General features: G+C 41.7%; 1 protein-coding gene across 1 annotated transcript in view; it reads left to right on the top strand.

The window, feature by feature from the left end:
- The window catches only part of elovl6 (ELOVL fatty acid elongase 6), a 34,743-nt gene extending 11,380 nt beyond the window's left edge, over positions 1-23,363 (top strand). Inside the window, exons 2-4 of the mRNA XM_034182131.1 lie at positions 11,399-11,530; positions 19,299-19,450; positions 22,547-23,363. Coding sequence (XP_034038022.1) covers positions 11,399-11,530; positions 19,299-19,450; positions 22,547-22,989 — 727 coding nt within the window. The 3' untranslated portion in view covers positions 22,990-23,363. The remainder of the gene's footprint in view (positions 1-11,398; positions 11,531-19,298; positions 19,451-22,546) is intronic.
- The last annotated feature ends 2,503 nt before the right edge of the window (positions 23,364-25,866 follow it).

Here is a 25,866-nt window from a genome sequence, read left to right as displayed (position 1 = left end):
TAATAGATTAAATGCAGTGTTGAGGCTGTCATTCTCAGCATCGATATGGATGTTAATATCGCCCACTATAATTATCTTATCTGAGCTAAGCACTAAGTCAGACAAAAGATCTGAAAATTCACAGAGAAACTCACAGTAACGACTAGGTGGACGATAGATAACAACAAATAAAACTGGTTTTTGGGACTTCCAATTTGGATGGACAAGACTAAGAGTCAAGCTTTCAAATGAATTAAAGCTCTGTCTGGGTTTTTGATTAATAAGCTGGAGTGGAAGATTGCTGCTAATCCTCCCCCTCGGCCCGTGCTACAAGCATTCTGACAGTTATTGTGGCTCGGGGGTGTTGACTCATTTAAACTAACATATTCATCCTGCTGTAACCAGGTTTCTGTAAGGCAGAATAAATCAATACGTTGATCAATTATTATATCATTTACTAACAGGGACTTAGAAGAGAGAGACCTAATGTTTAATAGACCACATTTAACTGTTTTAGTCTGTGGTGCAGTTGAAGGTGCTATATTATTTTTTTCTTTTTGAGTTTTTATGCTTAAATAGATTTTTACTGGTTGTTTCTGGTCTGGGAGCAGGCACCGTCTCTACGGGGATGGTGTATTGGGGGGATGGCAGGGGGAGAGAAGCTGCAGAGAGGTGTGTAAGACTACAACTCTGCTTCCTGGTCCCAACCCTGGGTAGTCACGGTTTGGAGGGTTTAATAAAATTGGCCAGATTTCTAGAAATGAGAGCTGCTCCAGCCATAGTGGGATGGATGCCATCTCTCCTAACAAGACCAAGTTTTCCCCAGAAGCTTTGCCAATTATCTATGAAAAAGACCATCCAAATTGTTACCAGCGCAAAGTTCAAAAGCCAGCATCTGTGATGGTATGGGGGTGTGTTAGTGCCCATAGCATGAGCAACTTACACATCCGTGATGGCACCATCGATGCTGAAAGGTGCATCCAGGTTTTGGAGCAACACATGCTCCCATCCAAGCAACATCTTTTTCAGGGACGTCCCTGCTTATTTCAGCAAGACAATGCCAAGCCACATTCTGCACGTTACAACAGCGTGGCTTCGTAGTAAAAGAGTGCGGGTACTAGACTGGCCTGCCTGCAGTCCAGACCTGTCGCCCATTGAAAATGTGCGGCGCATTATAAAGTGCAAAATACGACAACAGAGACCCCGGACAGTTGAAAAGCTGAAGTCGTACATCAAGCACGAATGGGAAAGAATTCCACTTACAAAGCTTCAGCAGTTAGTGTCCTCAGTTCCCAAACGTTTATTGAGTGTTGTTAGAAGGAAAGGTGATGTAACACAGTGGTAAACATACCACTGTCCCAGCTTTTTTGAAAGGTGTTGCAGGCATCCATTTCAAAATGAGCAAATATTTGCACAAAAACAATAAAGTTTATCAGTTTGAACATTAAATATCTTCTCTTTGTGGTGTATTCAATTGAATCTAAGTTGAAGAGGATTTGCCAATCATTGTATTCTGTTTATATTTACATTTTACACAATGTCCCAACTTCATTGGAATTGCGGTTGTATATGTACACAGTCACTTAGCTTAGATCTTGGTTTGAAACAACTCCTGGCATTACAATCTGCAAAAAAAAAGAAAAAGAAAAAAGTTATGAGGGTTGTTACAAATGTAGAATTTCAGACTCCATACAATACTCAGGAGCATATGTGATACTTGATACCATACCAAAATGGCGCTCATGCAGCAGCGAGCCAACCGGTTGAAGTGACGGCATTATTCCACCCAGTAACTTTGACAGAAGAAATTAATTGGTTAACTTACTTTTTTCTTCTGAAATATGAATCAGAAAGTCAAAGCATGCATTTGTGTTGAATCACTGTCTCCAGATCAGACCTCTGCATGCGAGTTCAGGCAGACAACACGACCAATTAATTCGAAAAAGTTGACATTTTATTTGAAGTGAGAGGGAATGCACAGTGTTATTATTAATGTGTGTTTAAAATAGACTTATTGCATATTTAATGTGAAGCAGTGTGTTAATGTCTATTTCAAACTTGCACTGCGCTCTTTGATGAACTCCGCACAGTCAGCAGCAGTGCTTTTGGTCAGTCAGTGTGAGGTGTCAGTGCTGCCTTCACTGACACCTTGCAAACAGTGTGAGAGGAAACATGGAATTTTGTTATGGTTAGCGGTCCAGACCGGACCGGACTGGTACAGACAAATAGAATAGAAAAAACTTTATTGTACCCGAAGGGAAATTTGTCCTGGGCACAGTGCTACATGTTGCTTAAAAACAGTACAGAAAACAATAAAACAGATACAAACAACACACATTCAGCCACAGAGTTAGTAAAGTGCAGATTAAGTGCTGTGCAGAGAATCTGCTGTACTTGAAGATCTAGAGTTCAGCAGTTTAATAGAAGACAAACTCAAATGCTGGGAGCAAGGAACAGAACTGGCTGTGAATGAAAAGATATTTATTTACAATAACTGGATAAATAATAATGCTGCGCTGGGGTGCCTGCAGAGTGGAGAGTCAACCCGCTCATAGCGGTGGAAATTAGGGAGCTGCAGGTTCCCAAGCCAGTCTTGTAAGAGAACTGAAATCCTGGAGTATATGGTACTGGAGCCGGGGCCACGTGGGACACACAGAGCCGAGAACATGAACTAACGGAGGAGAGAGGAGGTGAGTGATTGCACTCGTAACACTGAAGACTTTAACAACAGACAATTCACTGAAGGCTTAAAGCAGGAATGTTCACAGTTCTGGAAATAATGTTCACAGTCTGGGGAAATAAGGTTTGCTGTTCATGAATCGGTTCAGTTCATGAATATCTTCAGAGGTCAAAGTTCAGGTGCTGCGTGTCTTGTGGCACAGTTCCAATTAAGCAGGACTTTACTTTAGAAACGACTTGGAAATTTCTTAGTTCAATATCAGAGTTTATACAGTTCTGGGAAAACAGTTTTTGGAAATAGTTCTTGGAACAGTTCAAGGAGCCAGTTCTTGGAAACAGTTCTTAGTCATGCACAGTCACAAACAAGGGCAGGGTGAGAACGGGATCTCACAGAACATGACGGATCTTAACTGTAGCATAGCAGTTCTTTTCTGTGCTGCGTTTGGAATTTTATGTTTCTTTGGATAAGACCTGCAGAAAGTCATTACGTTTGCAACAGTACCCAACGATTTGCTGGAGAGACCTAGTACCAAAGACCTCCTGTCATCACCTTTGGTGACTACTTGTAGTTATCAGACACGGAAGACAAAACAGTAGTCGTAGTAATAATAAGATAATCATTTTAAACCAGTCTGAACAGTACTTCAAACTGTCATCCATCCATCTTTTTAAAGAAGCAAGAGGAAATGAAGCTGCTGGCATCATTTTCTTACTCGTGTCAAGTCTGTACCTTAACCGAACTTTGTGTAACTGGATCTATCCTAACACCAGTTCTACAGATTTAGTTACAGCAAGTGTGGCCTGTGCATCCTAAAGAGAAGGGAAAATATTATTTTTAAGTTTGCATTAATATTTATGCTGCTTCCTGATTTGATTTTATATTTATGGTTGTTTGATAAGCATTGTGACACATTATGTACACTTGTCTTGTATGAGCTCTTTGTCTCTGATGCATGATCGGGTTGAACTGTGATGGTAGAGGTGGAGGGGAATTGTGGAGTTCAACATTTATAAATTGTCTCGATCATTGAGCGTTGTCCTCTTTAAGCGAGGGTCTGGTTCCCCATGTTTTATTGACTGTTAGGACGTGTGACTGAGCTATGGATTTCTAAAACTGAACATTGGGTGCTAATAGATGAAGTTGGTATTTCAACATGTGCAATGAATGATGGGTATTCCCAAAGGTCATTCGTGGTAAATATGACCCAGAAGAGATGAGCCACCAATATTTTTGCAGTGACGTAGAAAAGGTCAATGCAAAATGCAATTGAAAAGTTGATTTCTGGCATGATTTTGGACAGTACAGATGAAATTCCTGGAAATGGATGATACGCCAATGAATTTGGATGATTTTCAGCAATGGACAGTGGTGAATTTAAAAACATTTTTGAAGAAACAAGATAAACAAAAGAAGAATTGGTGGCACGAGCATTCAAGAGATGAACGTGGCATTGATGCCTGACTTGGAACAAGTTGTCCAACAAAACCAGGCAGATTATGAATACCAGTGATGGGGAAACCATACCAGACCCCATGAAGATTAATAAAAAACGGGGACTGGAGAGAAGGACGGAGTGTGCCGGAAAACTTCTACAATATATTCTTAATTTATTTGACTGAATAAGAAGCTGTGTTTTATAAAATCTTGTTAAAGCAGTTATGATCTGCATAACCAAATATGAGCATTCATGTTTCCCATAAACAGCGGTGTCACAGCTCCTTCAAATGTCATATTTACTGCATCAATCAACAATAGCAACTTCAAGAGAACAGGTCTAGTCCACTTCTACAACATATTACCAGTTCATTTCACAGAAAAAAAAAAACATGAAATTAATAAACAAAACCAATGATAGAACAAACATAAACAAATGTTGGCATCTGGCTTTCACAGAAACAGCGATCTCTGTGTGTGCTAATATGCTCCGCTTTCAGTAGTTCTACAAATAGTTCATATTAAATTTGCAAAGAATGAAAGCACAGAAACCCAACTTTTGATATTTTCACAATGAGATTTTAATATGCCACAGATTTGAAGCCTATAAAACATTGTCAGTATGTATACGAGGTCTATTAGAAAAGTATCCAACCTTTGGCCGGGGGAAAAAACTGGCTTACCTGGAGGGTTGGAAACCTAATCACCCTCGAAGTACACTCCTTGGGACTCCACACACTTCTCCCAGCAGTGTCGCCACTGTTGGAAGCATTCCAAAAACGCCTCTTTCGGGATGGTGCGCAGCTCCGCCGTTGTTGCAGCCATGATGTCCTCCCTCGTCTCAAAACGCATTCCTTTTAATGGTCTTTTAATTTTTGGGAACAGCCAGAAGTCGCAAGGGGCCATGTCAGGAGAGTATGGAGCCTGTGGAACCACAAGAGTTTGGTTTTTAGGCAAATAAGTCTGAATCAAGTTGGAGGAATGAGCTGGAGCATTGTCGTGGTGGAGGTGGCAATTTCCTGTGGCCCACAACTCTGGTCTCTTGCGCCGTACAGCTTCACGGAGGCGACAGAGGACATCCCTGTAATACTCCTTCGTTACTGTTTGACCCTGTGGTGCATACTCGTGGTGTACCACACCGCAGGAGTAAAAAAAACAAACAGTCAGCATTACCTTCACGTTGCTGCGCACTTGGCGCGCCTTCTTCGGTCGTGGCGACATGGAATGCTTCCACTGTGACTGGAATTTCGTTTCCGGGTCGTACCCGTACACCCAGGACTCATCGCCGGTGATAATAGTGTCCATAAAGCTGGGATTACTTTGTGGGGAGTCCATCATGTCCTGTGAGACTTCCACATGGAGGTGCATTTGCTCTGCCGTCAGCAACCTCGGCACAAATTTCGCAGCCACTTGCTTCATGCCCAAATCGTCTGTAACAATGGAATGTGCCGAAAAAGTACTGATGTCCACTTCGTCCGCAATTTCTTGGATGGTCACTCGACGGTCCCGCATCACCACAGCGTTTACTTTGGAAATGATGTCATTTTGGCACGTCGATTGTCGGCCGGAGCGCGGCGCGCTCTCCACCGTTATGCGTCCGTCTTTAAACCGGTTGTACCACTCCTTAGTCTGTGTGGTGCCCATAGCTTCATCCCCGAAAGCCGTCTTTATCTTTCGAATGGTTTCCACTTGGCTGTCGCCAGGTTTCTGGCAAAATTTGATGCAGTAGCGCTGCTCCAATCGTTCCGCCATTTTCCTTGCAAGAAAAATCCGCCGAGCGCACAGGACCACTCCCCACACAACGGCTGCTCACAGGCAAATGACGCAGCCGACAGGCGGGACAAAACTCAAGGTTCAAGGTTGGCTGATGCAATCTCACGTGACTCAGATCCATAAAGTTTTTTAAAAAAATTAAAAGGTCGTTTTTTTTTTCTAATAGACCTCGTATGACACTAGCGCCATTCTATTTCCAATTGACCTTTTAAGAGGAAGCGATAACAGGACCTTTAGCCACACTGCTCATGGTCCTGCTGAGATAGTGACTTTGTCTATTGGCTAAGCACTCCGACATCATCTTTGGAACCTAGTTGTTGCAGAAGCATGGTGGACTTGGAGGAGACAAATTTATCATCAAGTGCTTTATAATTTAAAAGTAACACAAATGCTTACAGTTACTGTTGACGAAGATGAATAACATTGGCGTAACTGGGTCAGTGTTTCCATTAGACCACAGCACATTAGCCTTCATTTCTGAATATACGAGGTCTGTCCATAAAGTATAGGTCCTTTTTATTTTTTTCAAAAACTATATGGATTTCATTCATATGTTTGTACATCAGACATGCTTGAACCCTCGTGCGAATGCATGAGTTTTTCCACGCCTGTCGGTGACGTCATTTGCCTGTGAGCACGTCTTGTGGGAGGTGTGGTCCAGCCCCCTCTTTGGAATTCCTTTGTCTGAGAAGTTGCTGAGAGACTGGCGCTTTGTTTGATCAAATTTTTTTCAAAACCTGTGAGGCACATCGAAGTGGACACGGTTCGAAAAATTCAGCTGGTTTTCGGTGAAAATTTTAACGGCTCATGAGAGATTTTGAAGTGATTCTGTCGCTTTAAGGACTTCCCACGGAGCGGGACGTTGCACAGCGTTCCCCGGCGCCATCATCAGCCTGTTTCAAGCTGAAAACCTCCACATTTAAGCCTCTGTTGACCCGGGACGTCGTGAGAGAACAGAGAAGTTTCAGAAGAAGTCAGTTTCAGCATTTTATCCGGATATTCCACTGTTAAAGGAGATTTTTTTTAATGAAAGACGTGTGGGCGGATTTGCACGTCGGCTTGCAGCCGGCGCAGCACAGCGCAACAGGAAAAACACCTCCGTTGGAAGCCTTAAGGACAAGTTGGAACATGCCCAACTGTTAAACAATTTCTCAGATACTCACTCCACTGAAAGCCATCAAAAGCCACCTGGATTTTACAAATGGTTATCAACACGGAGGTGTTTTTCCTGTGGCGGCGCATCGCGGCGGCTGCAAGCCGACGTGCGAATCCGCCTGCATGTCTTCCATTAAAAAAATCTCCTTTAACATTTGAAAACAAATGCACCCGAATGTGATGACAGCTGCAACTGCTTAATGCTAACTTTTAACATTGAAAATGCCATAGACATGCTAACGCGTTAGCATCGCTCCTGTTTTTAAGTTATAAAATACATCTATCAACTGTTTCAGAAGACCATAACAGGTCGGTTTAACATAGAAAAGGTAAATAATACTCACAGATGTATGCTCTTTAGGGTTTTAGTGGGGAAAAATTAAGCGAAAGAAAGAATAAACAAAGCAATAGATCGACGCATTGCTTCAATCTGCGAACCACTGCTTCGATTGGTTCAAGGTTCAAAGCAAAGCCTCGCTGCAGAAAACTTGATTACGGACCCGCTGCAGGGTCTGTAATCAGTGTAGAGAAATGTTCATGTTCCTGACAAACACCCCCCAAAACAACGGCCACTCTGAAGGACCGATAACAGAATCGTTAAGCACAAAGCTTATTGATGTCGGTGGATCGAATCATTTCTTAACGATACCCGAAAGGAACCGGTTCTCGATACCCATCCCTAGTCACCGGACAAAAAAAGTCCCAAAGTTCTTGTCTTGTTTTCTGTGTAATAAACACTGTATATAATGGATTTTGTACAACGGAGCATAAAATGTCCCGTCTGATCGCAATGTAGTTCCATTAAAAACCCCAAGCAGTCTGGAGGTGCACAGTAACAGAGGTACAAATTAAAGTTCATCACTCTGATACTTGCCGATTTGAGTAAAGTGGGACCGGAGTCATTTCTGTGATTAAATGTCTGACCGTTTATTTTTTCACACCGTGCTCAGAGTCAGACCTGCAGTCTGGACATGCAAAGTAACAGAGGTACAAATTAAAGTTCAACTCTGACACTCGCCGATTTGAGGAAAGTGGGACCAGAGTCATTTCTGTGATTAAAAGTCTGACCCAGGGCTGTGAAAATTCTGCGGATCTGCGAAATTACGTGGATTTCATCGCGGGGGGGGGGGCTGTGTTAGTGTTTAACTCTGTAATTTGATCGTCACTGAGTTTTTAAAATGTCTGTCGCAAAGTGTTCTTTTTTACGACATCGTGCAAGTTTTATAAGTCCGCGGCGGTCCGTGGACACTGATCTGTGTGTTAAAGATACAATTCAGTGTCCTTGGATCCACAGAGTTTTGAGGAGAAAAAAGCCTGGCTGTTGCGACAGTTGTTGGTTGCTGCGGGAGTGGTTGGTTGCTGTGGCGACGCTGTGTGGCTCTTGTGCGACGCTTAAGCTAAACGTAGCATGTGGACATTGCAAACTTTTAGTGCTCTAACATTTTAAAAAGAAGAATTGTACAGCACGTCTCTGTCATGAACCGACGTCGGACACAGAGAAGATGGCGAGAGACTGTTTAAAAAGTTTGATAAGGACAAGAATCTGTGGAGTTGTCGCTGGCTTCATAAACACAGATGAAACGGGAAAAGTGAACTGTGCCGTCAGGAAACACAGTAAATGGTTTCTGGAAAATAAACATGCTGTTCAGACATGATTTTAGACAAGATTATGTGACTTTTTTAATTAATCTAGAGTTTCTTTCATTGGGGAAAAAGACTGGCTTTGAATTGATTTACATTAATTTACACAAGAATATAAATGAGTTTTTATTAATGTAAACTTTTTTCATGGGAAAAAGACACTGTGGCTTTGAGTGGATTTACAGGAATTTACACAAGAATATGTGGCTTTTTTACTATAAGGTATGTTATTGATATTTTACCATGATTTTCAAAATACTCTACGAGCTTTAGCTGTGGTTTTTGAAATGCTTTAACAGTCTTTTCAGTCTTATTGAATTTCATGTAATTTAATTGTTCTGAGTTAATGCATAATTTGTTTTACAATTAAAAGGAAAATCATTCCAGGTCCTACTTCCATCTCATACTCTGTTATTTCAAGATGATCATTGACGGTTCAAATGAAAGGCTGAGTACAGGGTCATTTAAATATGCACTAATTTTTTTGTTCCAGGAGATGGTGAAAATGTATCATTAGATAAAAAATTTATTTGGTTTCTGGGATCAAACGGGGCCCAAGACCTCGGCTCCAAGGGGCCTATGCCCCCCAGAGCCCCTGCAAATTTTCCTTGGATTTCCAAATTTTCATTTCACAGCCCTGGTCTGACCATTTATTTTTTTTCACACCATGTTCAGACTGGGACCTGAAGTCTGATGTGCACCTGTTAAATCGGACACAAATGGCATTGATTTGACACTTTTCTTTTACTCATTCGTCTGCCATCATATTATAATAGTTTTTACAGTGCGCACGCTGATTTAAAAAATGGATCAGAAAAGTCCGCACATTTACAGCACAAAGTCGGTAAAAGAGGAAATTGTTCATCTTACCTTTGAATTGGAGGTGATGAGTGTAGAAAGAAAAGCTTGTTGAGGGTCCAATTACTCCATAATAAAGCATAATCCAGAGATGGAGAACTGTCACACATGTCATTGGATGACACAGAGTTACAGAGCTGCAGCTGCATGAGTCAGGCTTCAAAGTTAATTAAATAAATCATCATAACTTGTAAATTTGATAGCTTAACTCTTTTTATATTTATTTTGATAGCACCTGTACTTGGATGTGTTGCTGTATGTATGGTTAAATGATTAAAAAAAAATGTTGAAAACATTAAAGGTCCATTCAGTAGTTCAGCGCAGTTGGAATCAAAATGGTGCCATGTTCTGATTTGACACCGCTCTCTCAATTAAGGCACACTACCTTGACCTCCCCCCTTTTCCAGATCCTGGCTACAGACCTGAGATTTTAATTGGTATTGAATGAAGTCAAAGCTGTCCTGTAAAAATGTGTTTATCCTGTAGTATTTTAATAATGTGTAGATTAAAGCCTTTCTAGAATATGATGCTGCATTAGAAAAGAGCAGCAGTGGTTAGTGAGTGAAACATAATCTTGTTCAGCAGAATAATTTGCTGTTTTCTTAGCCGTCTCCAACTTATTTTACCTTAAATCCTAGAACACAATCGCAAAAAGGTTTCTATTATAAAAGATAAATCATGAACATTTTGTGATTTGGCCATGAAATAAATATCAGTCAGAAGGGTTTTTTTTGTTTTGTTTTTGCTTTAATCCCTGTGATTTGAATAAGTGCTCATATAAAACTGTTTGTTTTTGTGGTTATTTTGACAGCTGAAAATGTGGTGTATGAAGTCTATTAGAAAAAAAAAACGACCTTTTTATTTTTTTCAAAAACCATATGGATTTCAATCACGTGTGATTGCGTCAGACAAGCTTGAACCCTCGTGCGCATGCGTGAGTTTTTCCACGCCTGTCGGTTGCGTCATTCGTCTGTGAGCAGGCTTTGAGTGAGGAGTGGTCCAGCCCCCTCGGCGGATTTTCATTGTCAGGAAATGGCGGAATGATTTGGGCTTTTTTTCCATCAGAATTTTTTCAGAAACTGTTAGAGACTGGCAGCTGGAAACCATTCGAAAAATTTATCTGGCTTTCGGTGAAAATTTTACGGACCAAAACGGAGGTGTTCCTTTGTCTCGCTCCATCAGCAAATCAGTCATGACGCGCGAAGCCTCCGCTCGGCTTTCCATGATAAAATCTCTTGTTTAAAGTGAAATCTGCTGGAAAATGGTTGATGTCCAGCTCTTGTGATAACCAGAGAAAGTGCATACAACGGGCCCGGCTCCACAGAGCCATCCGTTTAGAAATGATCTGGTGGTTTGTGGCTCTCGATGGCGGCACTGAGCGCGGCGCTCCGAGCGTCCTTAAAGCTGTAGTAACAGTCCTTATTCTCTGTGAAGCCCGTAAAATTTTCACCGAAAGCCAGATAAATTTTTCGAATGGTTTCCAGCTGCCAGTCTCTAATAGTTTCTGAAAAAATTCTGATGGAAAAAAAGCCCAAATCATTCCGCCATTTCCTGACAATGAAAATCCACCGAGGGGGCTGGACCACTCCTCACTCAAAGCCTGCTCACAGGCGAATGACGCAACCGACAGGCGTGGAAAAACTCACGCATGCGCACGAGGGTTCAAGCTTGTCTGACGCAATCACACATGATTCAAATCCTTATGGTTTTTGAAAAAAATAAAAAGGTCAGTTTCTTTTCTAATAGACCTCGTATATGCAGTAACTAATATTTGTCTCCTGGGAAGTAGGATTGTACTTCATAATATGAATGAATCTGAAGGACAACCCCCCCCCCCCCCCCCCCCCCATCACGCTAAACTTTTTTCTGTGTTTATAGGAAGAAGTCCTTTCTCTTCTCTGCACTCTATGCTGCTTTTATCCTGGGAGGAAGACATGTGATGAAGCAGAGGGAAAAATTTGAGCTGAGGAAACCCTTGGTGCTATGGTCTCTGACACTGGCTGTATTTAGGTGAGAACCTCACACCATGACAATTACTAGTTTAAGCCCAGTGGAAGTGGGGGTAAAAAATGGAAATATAGATTTTTATTGACATAATTCATGGTGTCTTACCCACTAAATTGTATGATGCAGCTCCCTTTCTCTTTAAAAAAAGTTTATGTGGTGTATTATCTTGTGCGCAGAAAAGCAATGCACACCACTGAGGCATATCATATTGAAAGTTCAAAGTGGTTGAACTTTGACTATGCAAATGAACTGTTTTGTGTATCTTCCACATACAGTAGTGTTCAGAATAATAGTAGTGCTATGTGACTAAAAAGATTAATCCAGGTTTTGAGTATATTTCTTATTGTTACATGGAAAACAAGGTACCAGTCAGTAGATTCAGTAGATTCTCACAAATCCAACAAGACCAAGCATTCATGATATGCACACTCTTAAGGCTATGAAATTGGGCTATTGGTTAAAAAAAAAAAAAAAAGTAGAAAAGGGAGTGTTCACAATAATAGTAGTGTGGCATTCAGTCAGTGAGTTTGTCAGTTTTGTGGAACAAACAGGTGTGAATCTGGTGTCCCCTATTTAAGGATGAAGCCAGCACCTGTTGAACATGCTTTTCTCTTTGAAAGCCTGAGGAAAATGGGACATTCAAGACATTGTTCAGAAGAACAGCGTAGTTTGATTAAAAAGTTGATTGGAGGTGCATAATGTCCTTGCCTCAAGTGGAGGAGTTTAAGTATCTCGGGGTCTTGTTCATGAGTGAGGGACGGATGGAGTGTGAGATCGATAGACGGATCGGTGCAGCATCTGCAGTGATGCAGTCGCTGTATCGGACCGTCGTGGTGAAGAGAGAGCTGAGTAGGGGGGCAGAGCTCTCGATTTACCGATCGATCTACGTTCCGATCCTCACCTATGGTCATGAGATTTGGCTCATGACCAAAAGAACGAGATCGCGAGTACAAGCGGCCGAGATGAGTTTCCTCTGCAGGGTGGCTGGGCACTCCCTTAGAGATAGGGTGAGGAGCTCGGTCACTCGGGAGGAGCTCGGAGTCGAGCCGCTGCTCCTCCACGTCGAAAGGAGTCAGTTGAGGTGGCTCGGGCATCGTTTCCGGATGCCCCCTGGACGCCTCGCTGGAGAGGTGTTCCGGGCACGTCCCACTGGGAGGAGGCCCCGGGGAAGACCCAGGACACGCTGGAGGGACTACGTCTCTTGGCTGGCTTGGGAACACCTTGGGGTTCCCCCGGAGGAGCTGGGGGAGGTGTTTGTGGATCGGGAGGTCTGGGCGGCTTTGCTTGAGCTGCTGCCCCCGCGACCCGACTCCGGATAAAGCGGAAGAAAATGGATGGATGATCTCCAATGCTTTAAAATGGACAAAAAAAACAGAGACGCATGGAAGAATATGGAAAACAACCATCAAAATGGATAGAAGAATAACCAGAATGGCAAAGGCTCACCCACTGATGAATCCTGATTTTTAAGGTTCTGCCGAATACCGAATCCACTGCTTAAGATTTGGCCGAATCCGAAACCGAATACCGAATCCTACTCCGATCATCAGTTAGTACATTATAATGCAGTGAAAACCATTGCACAGTGTATTTCCTTTCCTTAACAGTAAGATAAAACATAGGCAATAACTTCTACCATTATTTTTTTTATTTTAATATAGTCACACTTAGAGAACACCACTAAAATGTTAAGCTTAAAGCCATTCAGTGTACAGGCTTAGTGTTCTGTTCATTCCAAAGAACAAAGAAAGAGAGCAAAAAGTGCCATTATTGCTAAAGGAATAAGGCCTGTCAGTAACAGTGAGCCATTGATAAAGTGCTCTTTGCTGATCAAAAAAAAAGTAAAAGAATACAGCAAAACATAGTGCATTTACAAATTAAAACATAGCACATTTAGCACATTTACAATTCTTGGATACACCTTTATTTTCAAACAAAAATGTGATAGCCTATTGAATGCTGAATCTGTTGTTTTGTTTTTTTTTCTCAGAAAAAAGTACTGGGAATCTTGATAATCATTAATGCCTACAGTCAAGGAACATAAGCTACACTTCAGTTTCAAGCACTTACAACTGTAGGCTTAATTAGGAACATTAAACAAAGTGTGGCACAAAAAAAATCTTGAACATGTCTCCTGAAGGCTCTTTTTTATTAACAACTTCTATAGTTAGGTTTCACAGAAAATGAGTGTTTCCTTTCAGAAACACAAGACGCTCGGCATTAATCGGAGACAGCCGGTTGCGAATGTGAGAACGGATCTCTCCAGCGGTGCTGAAAAGTCTTTCACTGGGTACAGATGTTGGTGGTGGACAGAAATAAACCTTGGCTGTTTTTGACAGCAGTGGAAAGCGCTGCTGATTGCCCTTCCACCACTGAAGAGGATCCTCGGTTAGAGGAATCAGAGGCTCGCTGAAAAAAGCGCTGTCCTCCGTTTCAGCGCTTGGTGTGACTGGCTCACACTCGGTGTTGCTGCGGAACAGTTCGTCCCAGTTGCTCCAGATCCCTGAACAGTGACATTTCGTACGGTCTGCCGGCCCCTGTGTCTCAGCCTGTGCAGATGTTGTTGGCCTCACGGACATGTCTTCATCTGATTCGGATATGCGGGACACAGCCTCCTGCACAAATAACTTTGATCGGCACTGGTATGTGTCACTCAACCAAAATTTGGCTTTATATCTCGGATCCAGACTTGTTGCCACAATGAAGACAGCGTTGCCCTCAAGTCCCTCAAATCTCTGTTGCAGGGACGTCAGCATGCGCGTTTTCATCTGTTTAATTCCACTGCTGTCAGTTTCATTGTGGATGAAGCGCTTCAGCCTCATCACAGCTGGCAGGACTGTCGATATGCATGCATTTTCTGTAGGGATGTGAATCTTACAACAACTCACAATTCAATTCGATACCGATTCTTGGGGTGACGATTCGATTCAGAATCGATTTTCGATTCAAACCGATTCTCAATTCACAATCAATACTCTTTGTAACAAAGAGTGCCAATTACAGGATTACCTACATTCCTCTAAGCTTGAAAGAGCTCTGAGAAATAGTTGTATTACTTAAAAAATGTTTGTTTCAGAAAATGCAGCTTTACAAGGGTAATCTAGTGATTCTAAAGATGTAAATTTACTTATCTGCTTTGCTCGTTCAGAGTTGGCTGGCAGTTTAGCAAAGTGATGGAGTGTGTGCTGGTCAGTAGTCGGCAGAGACCGCTGCTCCGCTTCTTTTAGCTCCAGGTGATGGCGTAGCATGTGGACTCGATGATTTTAAGTGTTCCCTAAGTACTTGACTTTCATTTTGCAGATTTTGCACACTGCATAAGTCATGTCAAGCTCCTTGATACGCGACAAATAAAATCCAAAATGAGCCCAAACATTTGCCTTCACCGAAGACGGTGCTGGCTGAATTAGCTCTTCGTTCGCCATGCTAAGCTGCAGCTCAGGAATGTTTGAAGCACGCCGGACCCTTCCCTTGTGGGGACGCTGCAGTACTGAGGCCGTTGCCTGACAAACAGTATATGCAGTGAGTAAGCAAGAAATTTAAAAAAAAAATGCTTTTTAAAAATCGATTCTTGGACATTTTGGACCAATTCAGAATCTTAATAAATAAGAATTGCGATTCGGACGTGAATCGATTTTTTTTTTTTCGGCACCCCTAATTTTCTGCACTCATTTCTCATGTCAACTCCTCAAAAGGCCTGAGCACACTGAGCACATCTTACATCATATTCCCAGCATTGTCCCTCAAGACCAGGTGACACTTGTTGACCGGTATGTCCCATGCTTTGATGATGTCTTGCAGTGCGTCTGCGATGTTTAGAGCTGTGTGTTTTCCATCAAATGCTTCGCATTGTAGGATGGCATTTACGCGGTTGAAATTATCATCAATCCAATGTGATGTCACGCTGATAGAGGACTGAGTAGTGTATTTGCAAGTCCATATGTCACATGTAAATGAAAAGGCCTGCGCTTCCATAACATGCGCTCGTATACGGGAAGCCACAGTTTCATACATTTCAGGGATGATTTTTTCAGCAAAGAAACACCTTGAGGGGAGTTTGTAACGTGGCTCAAGCTGCTGCACTAGCTCGGTGAACCCAGTGTCTTCCACTATACTGTATGGTTGCAAATCAAAAGCTATCATTTTACCGATTGTGGCATGGATGGCTTGAGCTCTCGGATGGTCTGAAGCCCACTGTTTGTTTGGTGTAGGGCTCGTAAAGTTGGTAATGGTGGTCTGAGTACCACTATGTATCTGTGACTGTGCGGTTGTGGTACCTGAAGCCTCACTGACGTTAGATTCGGCCTTGCACAACTCGTACTCCGTCGGATGCTTTGAGCGGAGATGTTTTAATAGCGGAGATGTTGTGTACTGTTTAGCGCCTTTACCACCACAAAACAACTCTGCACTGCAAAGTGTGCATGTTGCGCGACTTGAATCTCCCTCTTTCACTTTAAAGTACTGCCACACAGCACTCTTTCGGCTCACTGCTTCCATTTTTGATGACGACTGCCAGCACAATGGAAGTTATCTTCTCTTAAACATTAACGACGTAATCGCGTTGTGCTTACTCGCGGTAGGATTCGGTTCGGTTGGCGCTCTAGGGTTCGGCCGAAACCAAACCCCATCAACAAGGCCAATGTTCGGCCGAATCCGAAACCGAATCTTGGATTCGGTACATCTCTACCTGTAAGTGCTGTGACAGAAGATGCCTGTGTGAAGCTAATTTATTTGCAAGAATCTCCCGCAAAGTCCCTCTGTTAAATAAAAGACAGGTGCAGAAGAGGTTACAATTTGCCAAAGAACACGTCAACTGGCCTAAAGAGAAATGGAGGAATATTTTGTGGACTGATGAGAGTAAAACTGTTCTTTTTGGGTCCAAGGGCCGCAGACAGTTTGTGAGAGAACCCCCAAACTCTGAATTCAAGCCACAGTTCACAGTGAAGACAGTGAAGCATGGTGGTGCAAGCATCATGATATGGGCATGTTTCTCCTACTATGGTGTTGGGCCTATATATCGCATACCAGGTATCATGGATCAGTTTGGATATGTCAAAATACTTGAAGAGGTCATGTTGCCTTATGCTGAAGAGGACATGCCCTTGAAATGGGTGTTTCAACAAGACAATGACCCCAAGCATACTAGTAAACGAGCAAAATCTTGGTTCCAAACCAACAAAATTAATGCCTCGCAGACGTGAAGAAATCATGAAAAACTGTGGTTATACAACTAAATACTAGTTTAATGATTCACAGGATTGCTAAAAAAGCAGTTTGAACGTAATAGTTTTGAGTTTGTAGCGTCAACAGCAGATGCTACTATTATTGTGAACACCCCCTTTTCTACGTTTTTTTACTAATAGTCCAATTTCATAGCCTTAAGAGTGTGCATATCATGAATGCTTGGTCTTGTTGGATTTGTGAGAATCCACTGAATCTACTGGTACCTTGTTTCCCATGTAACAATAAGAAATATACTGAAAACCTGGATTAATCTTTTTAGTCCCATAGCACTACTATTATTCTGAACACTACTGTATATGTTTCATGTAGTATGTGAAGGTGGGCCAAAAGACTTTATCCTGACATTTTTAGAAGGTTCCTGCATGTGTCTGGATTTGGAATGAGGCTCCAAACAGATGTGTTAGCTTCTAATGCCGCGTTCACACCGGAAGCCACGCAGTGCCACAAATCCTCGTCCCTTGCCTGGTAATGGACGTGCCATCATCGCCCGGTGTGTCGCTCTACTTTCGCTGCGAAAAATCGCCCCAATGCGTCATCAAATAGGAAGAGCTTCCATTCCGTTCGCCGTCAAGTCAACATGGCGGACCTTGATCACACGGATCAAGTTGCTGTGCTCTATTTGTTGTGGAAAGCTGACAAATGTCACCAGCGTCGCAGTCCCTGGGTTCACAACATCCTCATGAGATGTTCCCAATTCATTTGATGCAGGAGCTGCATCTGGATGATGGCCGCTTTCAGCGGTACTTCAACCTCTCCAGGACCCAATTTGAGGACCTCCTGTCCCGTTCGCGCGCGCACATGTGAACAATTAAAAAAAAACAAAAAAACAAAACGGGCTGCTGCTACAGTTCCTCGCTCTCCCCTCCAACTCTATCATAATTGTGTTATAAACCAGTCACCATTTTTTTATTATACATCTGTGTAGTTAATAAAATTATCTTCACAGAAGATTTGTTCGCACGCGCACATGTGAACAAAGAAAAAAAAACTGGCTGCTGCAGCAGTTCCTCGCTCTCCCGTCAAACTCGGTCATAGTTGTGTTAAATAAAGGACAAAAGGGACATAATCCCTGCTCACAGGCTGGCTGCCAGAGACAGGACATGTCCACATCAAGTATAAACTCCAGACATCTCCACATCACTACAGAGAAGATGAAAAAGTTCAGATTTTTCAGCTTGGAGAAGAGGGCAACACGACACGATGCAAAGCGATATTGCGCCACAAATGCGCCTTTCGCTCAAAATCGCTTTATTCGCATCCATCACGTCGCATTGCGTGGCTTGGACTTTTGTGGCGCCACAACGCGTCCTTCCATAGGGGTTACATGGCAACCTGTCGCCGTCGTCGCTCACGTGGCATCTGGTGTGAATGCGGCATTAGAATAAGTAATCGAAGGGGCCTTTATTGTCGTTGTACATACATACAATGAAATTTGTCCTCAGCATTTAACCCATCCCAACTGCAGATACACATAATCCAACCACTAGGAACAGTGGGCAGCCACAGTCCAGCACCTGGGGACTGACTTTGGATTTAGAAACGCTGCCTTGGAGAGGGGCAGAGCAAGAGCCAACCTTACACATAACTTTCCAATCCCAGCCTGACTGGAAAATCACTGAGGGCCCTTGGGCAAGGTCCTTAATCCTCTAGTTGCTCCTGGTGTGTAGTGAGTACCTTGTATGGCAGCACCTTCACATTGAGGTGACTATAAGGCATTATTTGTAAAGCGCTTTGAGCGTCTGATGCAGATGGAAAAGCGCTATATAAATGCAGTCCAGTTTAACTTTTTTGTTTAAATTGTTTTTGGTTAGGACAAGCATTGGTTTTTAATTTCTGTTGAATGCAAGGCAGGATTCAGTGAATTTGATCAAGCCTTCAGTTGGGGAACTCTGATATAGTTTGGGTCCAATTGCGAAATTTGCCACCTCCAACACACTTTGTGGAATATACACGCAGCCAGAATGTTCAAACTGGAGGACACATTATTGCCTTTATTTCAAGAATTTTACAACAAATTACTTTCCTGTTATGAGCACAGTAAGAAGCTCAAACATGCGTGATGAGTACATGTCTGCTTTCAAATGCAGGTGCCCAGCGTGTTATGAAAATATATATTAAGGTTCAAACTAAGTGCAGTTGATGCCATAGCTAATGGTAGCAGTGTTCAGCAATGGCTATACAGCAGATGAAAGTAGTGCACACTCTGTTTATAGATCTATAAATTTATTTTTTGTTTAATCTGGGTTTTGCTTTTCCTTTCTCTCTTTCTGTTGAGTTCTTTTGTCTTCTTACAATTTTTGATGTCCTAAACAAGTTGCTGGGAAAGTAACTTTGTGAATGGAAGTTTTTCAAACTGATATTTACATTTTCAGAGAGCAGTTGTGTTTTCCAGAAAATGATTTGAATCTGCTTTAAATGATTAGGTTGTAATGTAGAAAACTAAATATGTGAAATCTCAGATAGGTCAAAGTCTGCAGTAATACGTGATCAAAGCAGAAGTTGTTTAGTTGAGGTCTGTCTGTCCATACAGTATTTTTGGTGCCATCCGTACTGGGAGCTACATGATGTACATCCTGATGACCAAAGGGCTTAAACAGTCTGTTTGTGACCAGAGTTTTTACAATGGGCCTGTCAGCAAGTTCTGGGCATATGCCTTTGTACTTAGTAAAGCACCAGAACTGGGTAAGTTAACAACCTTTTTATTAGATACACTTCCTGTATAATATGTAAACATACAGTGTTCATACACACGTGTGAGCAGTTCGGCATCAAATCACAACATAAGTCACCCCAAGGTGCTACATATGAGCAAGGATTAAACCTCACACACCTCAAAGGTCCTTCAGGCGTTTTTGTGATTGCAGGAAGATACCTCAAGCAGACCAGACTAAGTGGTGTGACCACCTGCTTTGGCCAAACAAAAGAAATAAAACCAATGCACAACAAGGAATTATCAGAACATTCAGGGACAGAAATGTTGCAGCTAAGTAACCGCATATACAAATATAACCAGTAGTTTGGTTGTGTTGGTCGGATCCCACAGTAGCCTATACTCAGTTCTTGAAATGCAGCAATACTTCCATGTGGTGGACATTTACCATTAATGCAGGTTCCAAATTGAGTCCAGTGATCAGTAAGACCATGACTGAAAAGACAGCAAGGAAGTGAGGAGCAGAGTCCAGCAAAACGTACTACAACTGATGTGCCATTGATTGTATTGATGCCAGATCAGTCATTCCAGTAGGGCATTCCCCAGGTTTTACCCAAACCCTGATGCATCTGAGATGGCTATTCCAGAATGTTGTATTTGTTCCTCTGCATGAATGCCTTAGGCTGGGCATACACTGTACGATATTTTCAACCGTTGTATTTGGCTCCAGCTCAAACTGTGCAACAAAACCGCAGGGGTTAAAAGTTCAGAGCGCATGATTCATGTTCTCACACTGTACGGCCCGATGCTCTGATGCGATCTGACTGCTCACATTGTACGTTCAAAAACCACACGTCGGAAGCTTTTTTTTTTTGTTCTTTTTTTAAAAAATTTATTTCATGCCTATCAGCGCGCACAGTGAGTGAAATCAGGTGGGGGAGACTGAACGTATATGCGCGCGTGCACACACACAGCAGACAGCAACATGATTCATGAGAGGACGGTAAAAAAAGAAAACATAAACATTCATAACAGGTGTTGCTACTTACACTGTTGTATAAATAAACTATATTTCATACAGAGTCTTACAGCTGTGCAAGGTGTAGCAACTTACTCCCTCATCTGTCGTAAATCCTGTTGTGTGTGTGTGTGTGTGTGTGTGTGTGTGTGTGTGTGTGTGTGTGTGTGTGTGTGTGTGTGAGTGTGCGCGTTCGCGTTCAGTCTCCCCCACCTGATTCCATTCACTGTGCGCGCTGATAGGCATGTCCTTTAATATGATATTAGGTTATTGCGAAGGAACGCAATTAAAAAAAAGAAAAAAAAAAAAAGACAAGACTTTACATGAGATCATTGTTTGCTCTCTCCGGTGTTTGCTCATGGACACTGCGTGAGGTAATCAGCGCATAGACGCTTGTAGCGCTGCTTCAACAGCACGGAACCCTCACGAGCCACGACGGCCGACCAAAATATCAAACAGGTTTGATTTTCATCCGACCATACGATTCCCAATCGGGAAGTGGTCGTGAGATGTTAAACGCAGCTCGTTACCCCATGTAGACTGCATGATGCAGGACGCACGATTAAGCTGAAACTCGGCGCGATCCAAAAAATTCTCGCACGAGTGAAAAATTGGTTGAAAAAGGGCCAAAACTCGCACAGTGTAAGCCCACCTTTAGTAGATTTTGAGCAGTGTTTAGGGTCGTTGTCTTGTTGAAAGATCCAGCCCTGGTGCAACTTCAACTTTGTCACTGATTCATGAACATTGTTCTCAAGAATCTGCTGATATTGACTGGAATACATGTGACCCTCAACTTTAACAAGATTCCCAGTACCTACACTGGCCACACAGCATGATGGAACCATCTCCAAATTTTACTGTAGGTAGCAAGTGTTTTTCTTGGAATGCTGTGTTCTTTTTCAGCCATGCATACCACCCCTTATGACCAAATAACTAAATTTTAGTTTCATCAGTCCACAGCACCTTATTCCAAAATGAAGCTGGTTTGTCCAAATGTGCTTTAGCATACCTCAAGCAACTGTTTGTGGCATGTACGCAGAAAAGTCTTCCTCTGCATTACAGCATCATACAGCAGCTCTGTGCAAAGTGCGCTGTATAGTTGAACGATGCACAGAGACGCTATCTGCAGCAAGATCATGTTGTAGGTCTTTTGAGCAGGTCTGTGGGTTAACTGTGACTGTTCTCACTGTCCTTTGCTTCAGCTTATCTGAGATTTTTCTTGGCCTGCCACTTCAGGCCTTAACTAGTACTGTGCCTGCGGTCTTCCATTTCCTCACAGTGGAAACTGACAGCTGAAATCTCTGAGATAGCTTTTTGTATCCTTCCCCTAAACCATGATGTTGAACAGTCTTTGTTTTCAGGTCATTTGAGAGTTGTTTAGAGTCTCCCATGTTGCCACTCATTAGAAGAGATGTGATGAGGGGAAACATTTGCAAATGGCCACCTTAAATACCCTTTCTCATGATTGAGCTTACCAAACCAATTTTGTATTCCAGTAATTAGTGCTAAATGTATTAAAATCAGTAAAATGACAAGGGTGCCCAAATGTATGTACCTGCCTAATTTTGTTTAAATAATTATTGCACACTCGCTGTAAATGCTAGAAACTTTCACTTCTCAAATATCAGTGTGTTCATCTGTTATGATATATTTAACTGCAATTTCTGATCCAGACAACCAATGATTTATAAAGAAAAATCATGAAAATTCTCAGGGGTCTCGGAACTTTTCCATACAACTGTATAAGAATAAAGAAATTCTGTATTTTTAAAATAACACAATAGACATTTATCAAAGTGACTCTTTCTGTCAACATTTGCTATACTGCTTTGTTGATGAACAGCTGACAACATCAGAGTTACAACGGATAATAAATGGGTGCACAATATTTTGTTGGCATTCGACTTTCTACTCTTTCTGGGGTTACATACCTCATTGATTTTAGCCCGTATTTACTGCACGTTTGAGAGGAATTTGACCCACTGCCAGAGTCTTGAATGGGCTTATGCTGATTTTATTTCCTTTTCCTCGTAAACCTTCCATCATTATCCGGTGTATTACTTTATTCTTTGCAACCCTGTATCCACTCCCGTCTTCATCATATCTGCAGGTGACACACTCTTCATTGTTCTGAGGAAACAGAAACTGATCTTCCTGCACTGGTACCACCACATCACCGTGTTGCTCTACTCTTGGTATTCCTACAAAGACATGGTGGCCGGTGGTGGATGGTTTATGACAATGAATTACTTGGTCCACGCCGTTATGTACTCTTACTATGCTTTACGGGCAGCCGGCTTCAAGCTGTCTCGCAAATTTGCCATGTTCATCACACTGACCCAAATCACCCAGATGCTGATGGGCTGTGTAGTCAACTACCTGGTGTACTCATGGATGCAGCAAGGCCAAGAGTGTCCATCCCACATGCAGAACATTGTATGGTCTTCGCTCATGTACCTCAGCTACTTTGTGCTGTTTGTCCAGTTTTTCTTCGAGGCTTATGTTGGAAAGACCAAATTATTGGCTACAGCTGTCTCCAGGAAGACCAAGTAAAGTTCCAAAGAGATGGCAAGTGGGCAGGGACCAGAGACGAAAGATTCTGTAGGATTTCTTGGAAGGCAAGGTGGATAACAGAGTAGCAGGTGGATGAGTAGTCCAAAAAGATGGGTGATGTTTGTGCTTGTGCTTTGCTTATGTGCAGACTAAAACATCTTAAAGGAAGTGGTGCATCCTTTGCGAGCTACTGATGTGGTGCCACCATGACCAAAAGCCATCACAAGTTAGCCGCCACAATTTTAAAATAGCCCCTTTTTGAATTCACCGTGTAGGTTTTTCAAGACTAAAAGATTAAGCGTGTCTTAACATGAACATATTTTTTACTTGATATTGAATAATATAAAAAAATTAAAGCTATATAGAGTCTGTTACCTTGAGTCACCCCAGTGTGTTTGTCCTTCTGTCATCTGTTTTCATCTTGGAAATAAAATGTTTGAGACCTGTTGATGGTTGAAATGAACAACACTCAAAGTTCAGTCTAACAAAGTGTAATATTTTCTCGGCTCTTATGTTTGCTGATAATATGCATATCGAGACAAAATGTAGCCGTTTAGCACCAGTGGCAGGTTGCGTTTTGAGTGTGTCTGAACGCTTACATTGTGATTTGGAGGAACTCTATTCAGATGATCAGTGTCTGGATGTGATGGATGTCCTGGTTCTCCACTTCATGACCTCACAGATGTTCCACTAAATGACCTGTTCCATTAATTTCTGTTAAATGGACCACACCAATGAGGAAAACCAGTGTGTTGCACATTGAAATCTAAAATGGACAAATATTTATTTTTTAGCAAAAAAGAAAAATCATGCAATTATAAGAGCCTGCTGTATTGACTTAAAAAAAAAACCCTGTTCTTAATGGTGTCTGTTGTGCTGTTGTGCATTTACACTGTATCATTGTCAATAAATTGTTGCAACAAAACAGTCGAACAATGAATTAAAATAATGTGAAATTATGTCTGTTGTTGTTACCGTCTTATCTCACTCAACTCACACTCTGCACACATTTTGTACTTTGCTGAACTGAAGTGATGGTTTTAAAAGGTACCTGTTTTGCAACTGCTGCTGTGAGACAACCCCAAATCAGAAAAAGGGTCAGACAATATGGAAAAAAAAAAATTCTTCCATTTCATTGCACAGTAAGAACCCAAGATATTTCATGTGGTCAACTTCATTTATTAATATGCACCCTGCAACCCCCCCCCCCCCCCCCCCACACACACACACACCAAAAAAATACGAAATATGAGAGGTCTTTGGTTTATACTGTCTCCATTAAAATTGACGTAAGGATAACTGCCTTTTAAAAATGCTTTTGCTTTGTTTTGTATTTTCCAGATCTTCCATATCCTCACTTTTTTTTTTCTCCTGATTTTGGGGTTGTAATTCATACAGCAATGGATGCACAACTAAATTAACCAGTATTGTACAAACTGTTATGTCTCTATTGTGAATTATCACTTGATATTATTATTATTGAGAAAGTCCGACCAAGAGTCTCTAAACAAATTAGTATATTCCTGGAAGTAGTAATCAGTGACAATAGTTTGCACAATATATGAACCCACGTGTGGAGATTTGAGTAAAAAGGGGAGAATAAACACAACCTCTGAGTTTTACCTCCCCCTGGAGGAGCAAATTAGCTTTGAGGCAGACATTTATTTATTTTTGCAAAAAATTATGGCGTGCGAGTGACATTCACCTTTTTTTGGGGCGGGGGGGAATTTGCATTTATGAATTGTACAGTTCAAATACTAAGACATGAACTATTGGAATGATTATATTTGGCATATCACTCACTGGGATTATTTTTTTTTAAAAAGAGCAAAAACTAAAATTTCCACCAGATTTAAGATTAAGTGTCATGCATGATTCCATTTTGGAATTCATTTGCAAAATTAAAAAAAAAATGAAATCCATCAAAGCCACTTTGCATAAACAATAATTCAAAAACAATAAATACAATTGTCTTGTCACGCAACAACTTAAAACGGCACATACTGTGCATGAAGTGATTAGATGGTGTTTTACTTTGATATACCAGAGGAATCGAAACACAAACTGGTCAATGTCACCAAATAAATAAATAAAGGAAACATTTACTCGATCACGTGACTGATGTTTCGGAAAGGGTTGTGAATGGTTTGCGCGTTGCTTAATTTACGGCAACATGAAGTCAAACAAGGATCCGAACCGATTCATCAACGAACACACTGCAGGTGAGTTCAGCTGCTTTGTTATATTTTCACGCATTAAGATGCAAGTGGATCGAAATTATCTGTAAGAAGTTTACGTTGGTGCACAATTTAGCACTTAAGGCAGGACATCAACCCGATGCTTTTTGAACAGTATTATTATTTAATGTCGCAGTCACATTTGGGGTGTTTGGTGCTGCAGCTTCTGTTCTGTCAGTGCATCTCGCTGCACTCTGTTCGTTTCGTCTGTTTGCATCTGTTTTCTGAAAGTTTACAAGTACTGATGAAATAGCATATTACCTGTAGCAGTGGCGGCGCCAGGAAAGTTTTGTTGGGGGGGGGGGGGGGGGGGCTGGGGTAAAAGTTGGAAGGGCTCCATAAAATGTCGTAGAAATGAACACTATAGAGTAAATTGCTTTATAAATACCAAGGTATATGTTTTAGTCACCCATGCTCCTCTAAAATGTGGTATCAATGTACATACACATCACTTAGAATGATTGCAAGTTCAGTAAACTTACACATAGGTATACAAACTGAATTCATTGAAATGGTGCTCAAGACAATGCATGGAATCAACCTTACACAAATCGTCTATATCAAAGATTTATTGTCAGTTTAACACAGAGGTTTTGGCTGAACAACAATATACAGCTTCTGTATATTTTATGTTAGTGCG

Source organism: Thalassophryne amazonica, chromosome 11 (genome assembly GCF_902500255.1).
Source record: "Thalassophryne amazonica chromosome 11, fThaAma1.1, whole genome shotgun sequence".
Classification (NCBI taxonomy): domain Eukaryota; kingdom Metazoa; phylum Chordata; class Actinopteri; order Batrachoidiformes; family Batrachoididae; genus Thalassophryne; species Thalassophryne amazonica.
Note: the sequence above shows the minus strand (reverse complement) of the source record. Positions and strands in the feature narration are given on the sequence as shown.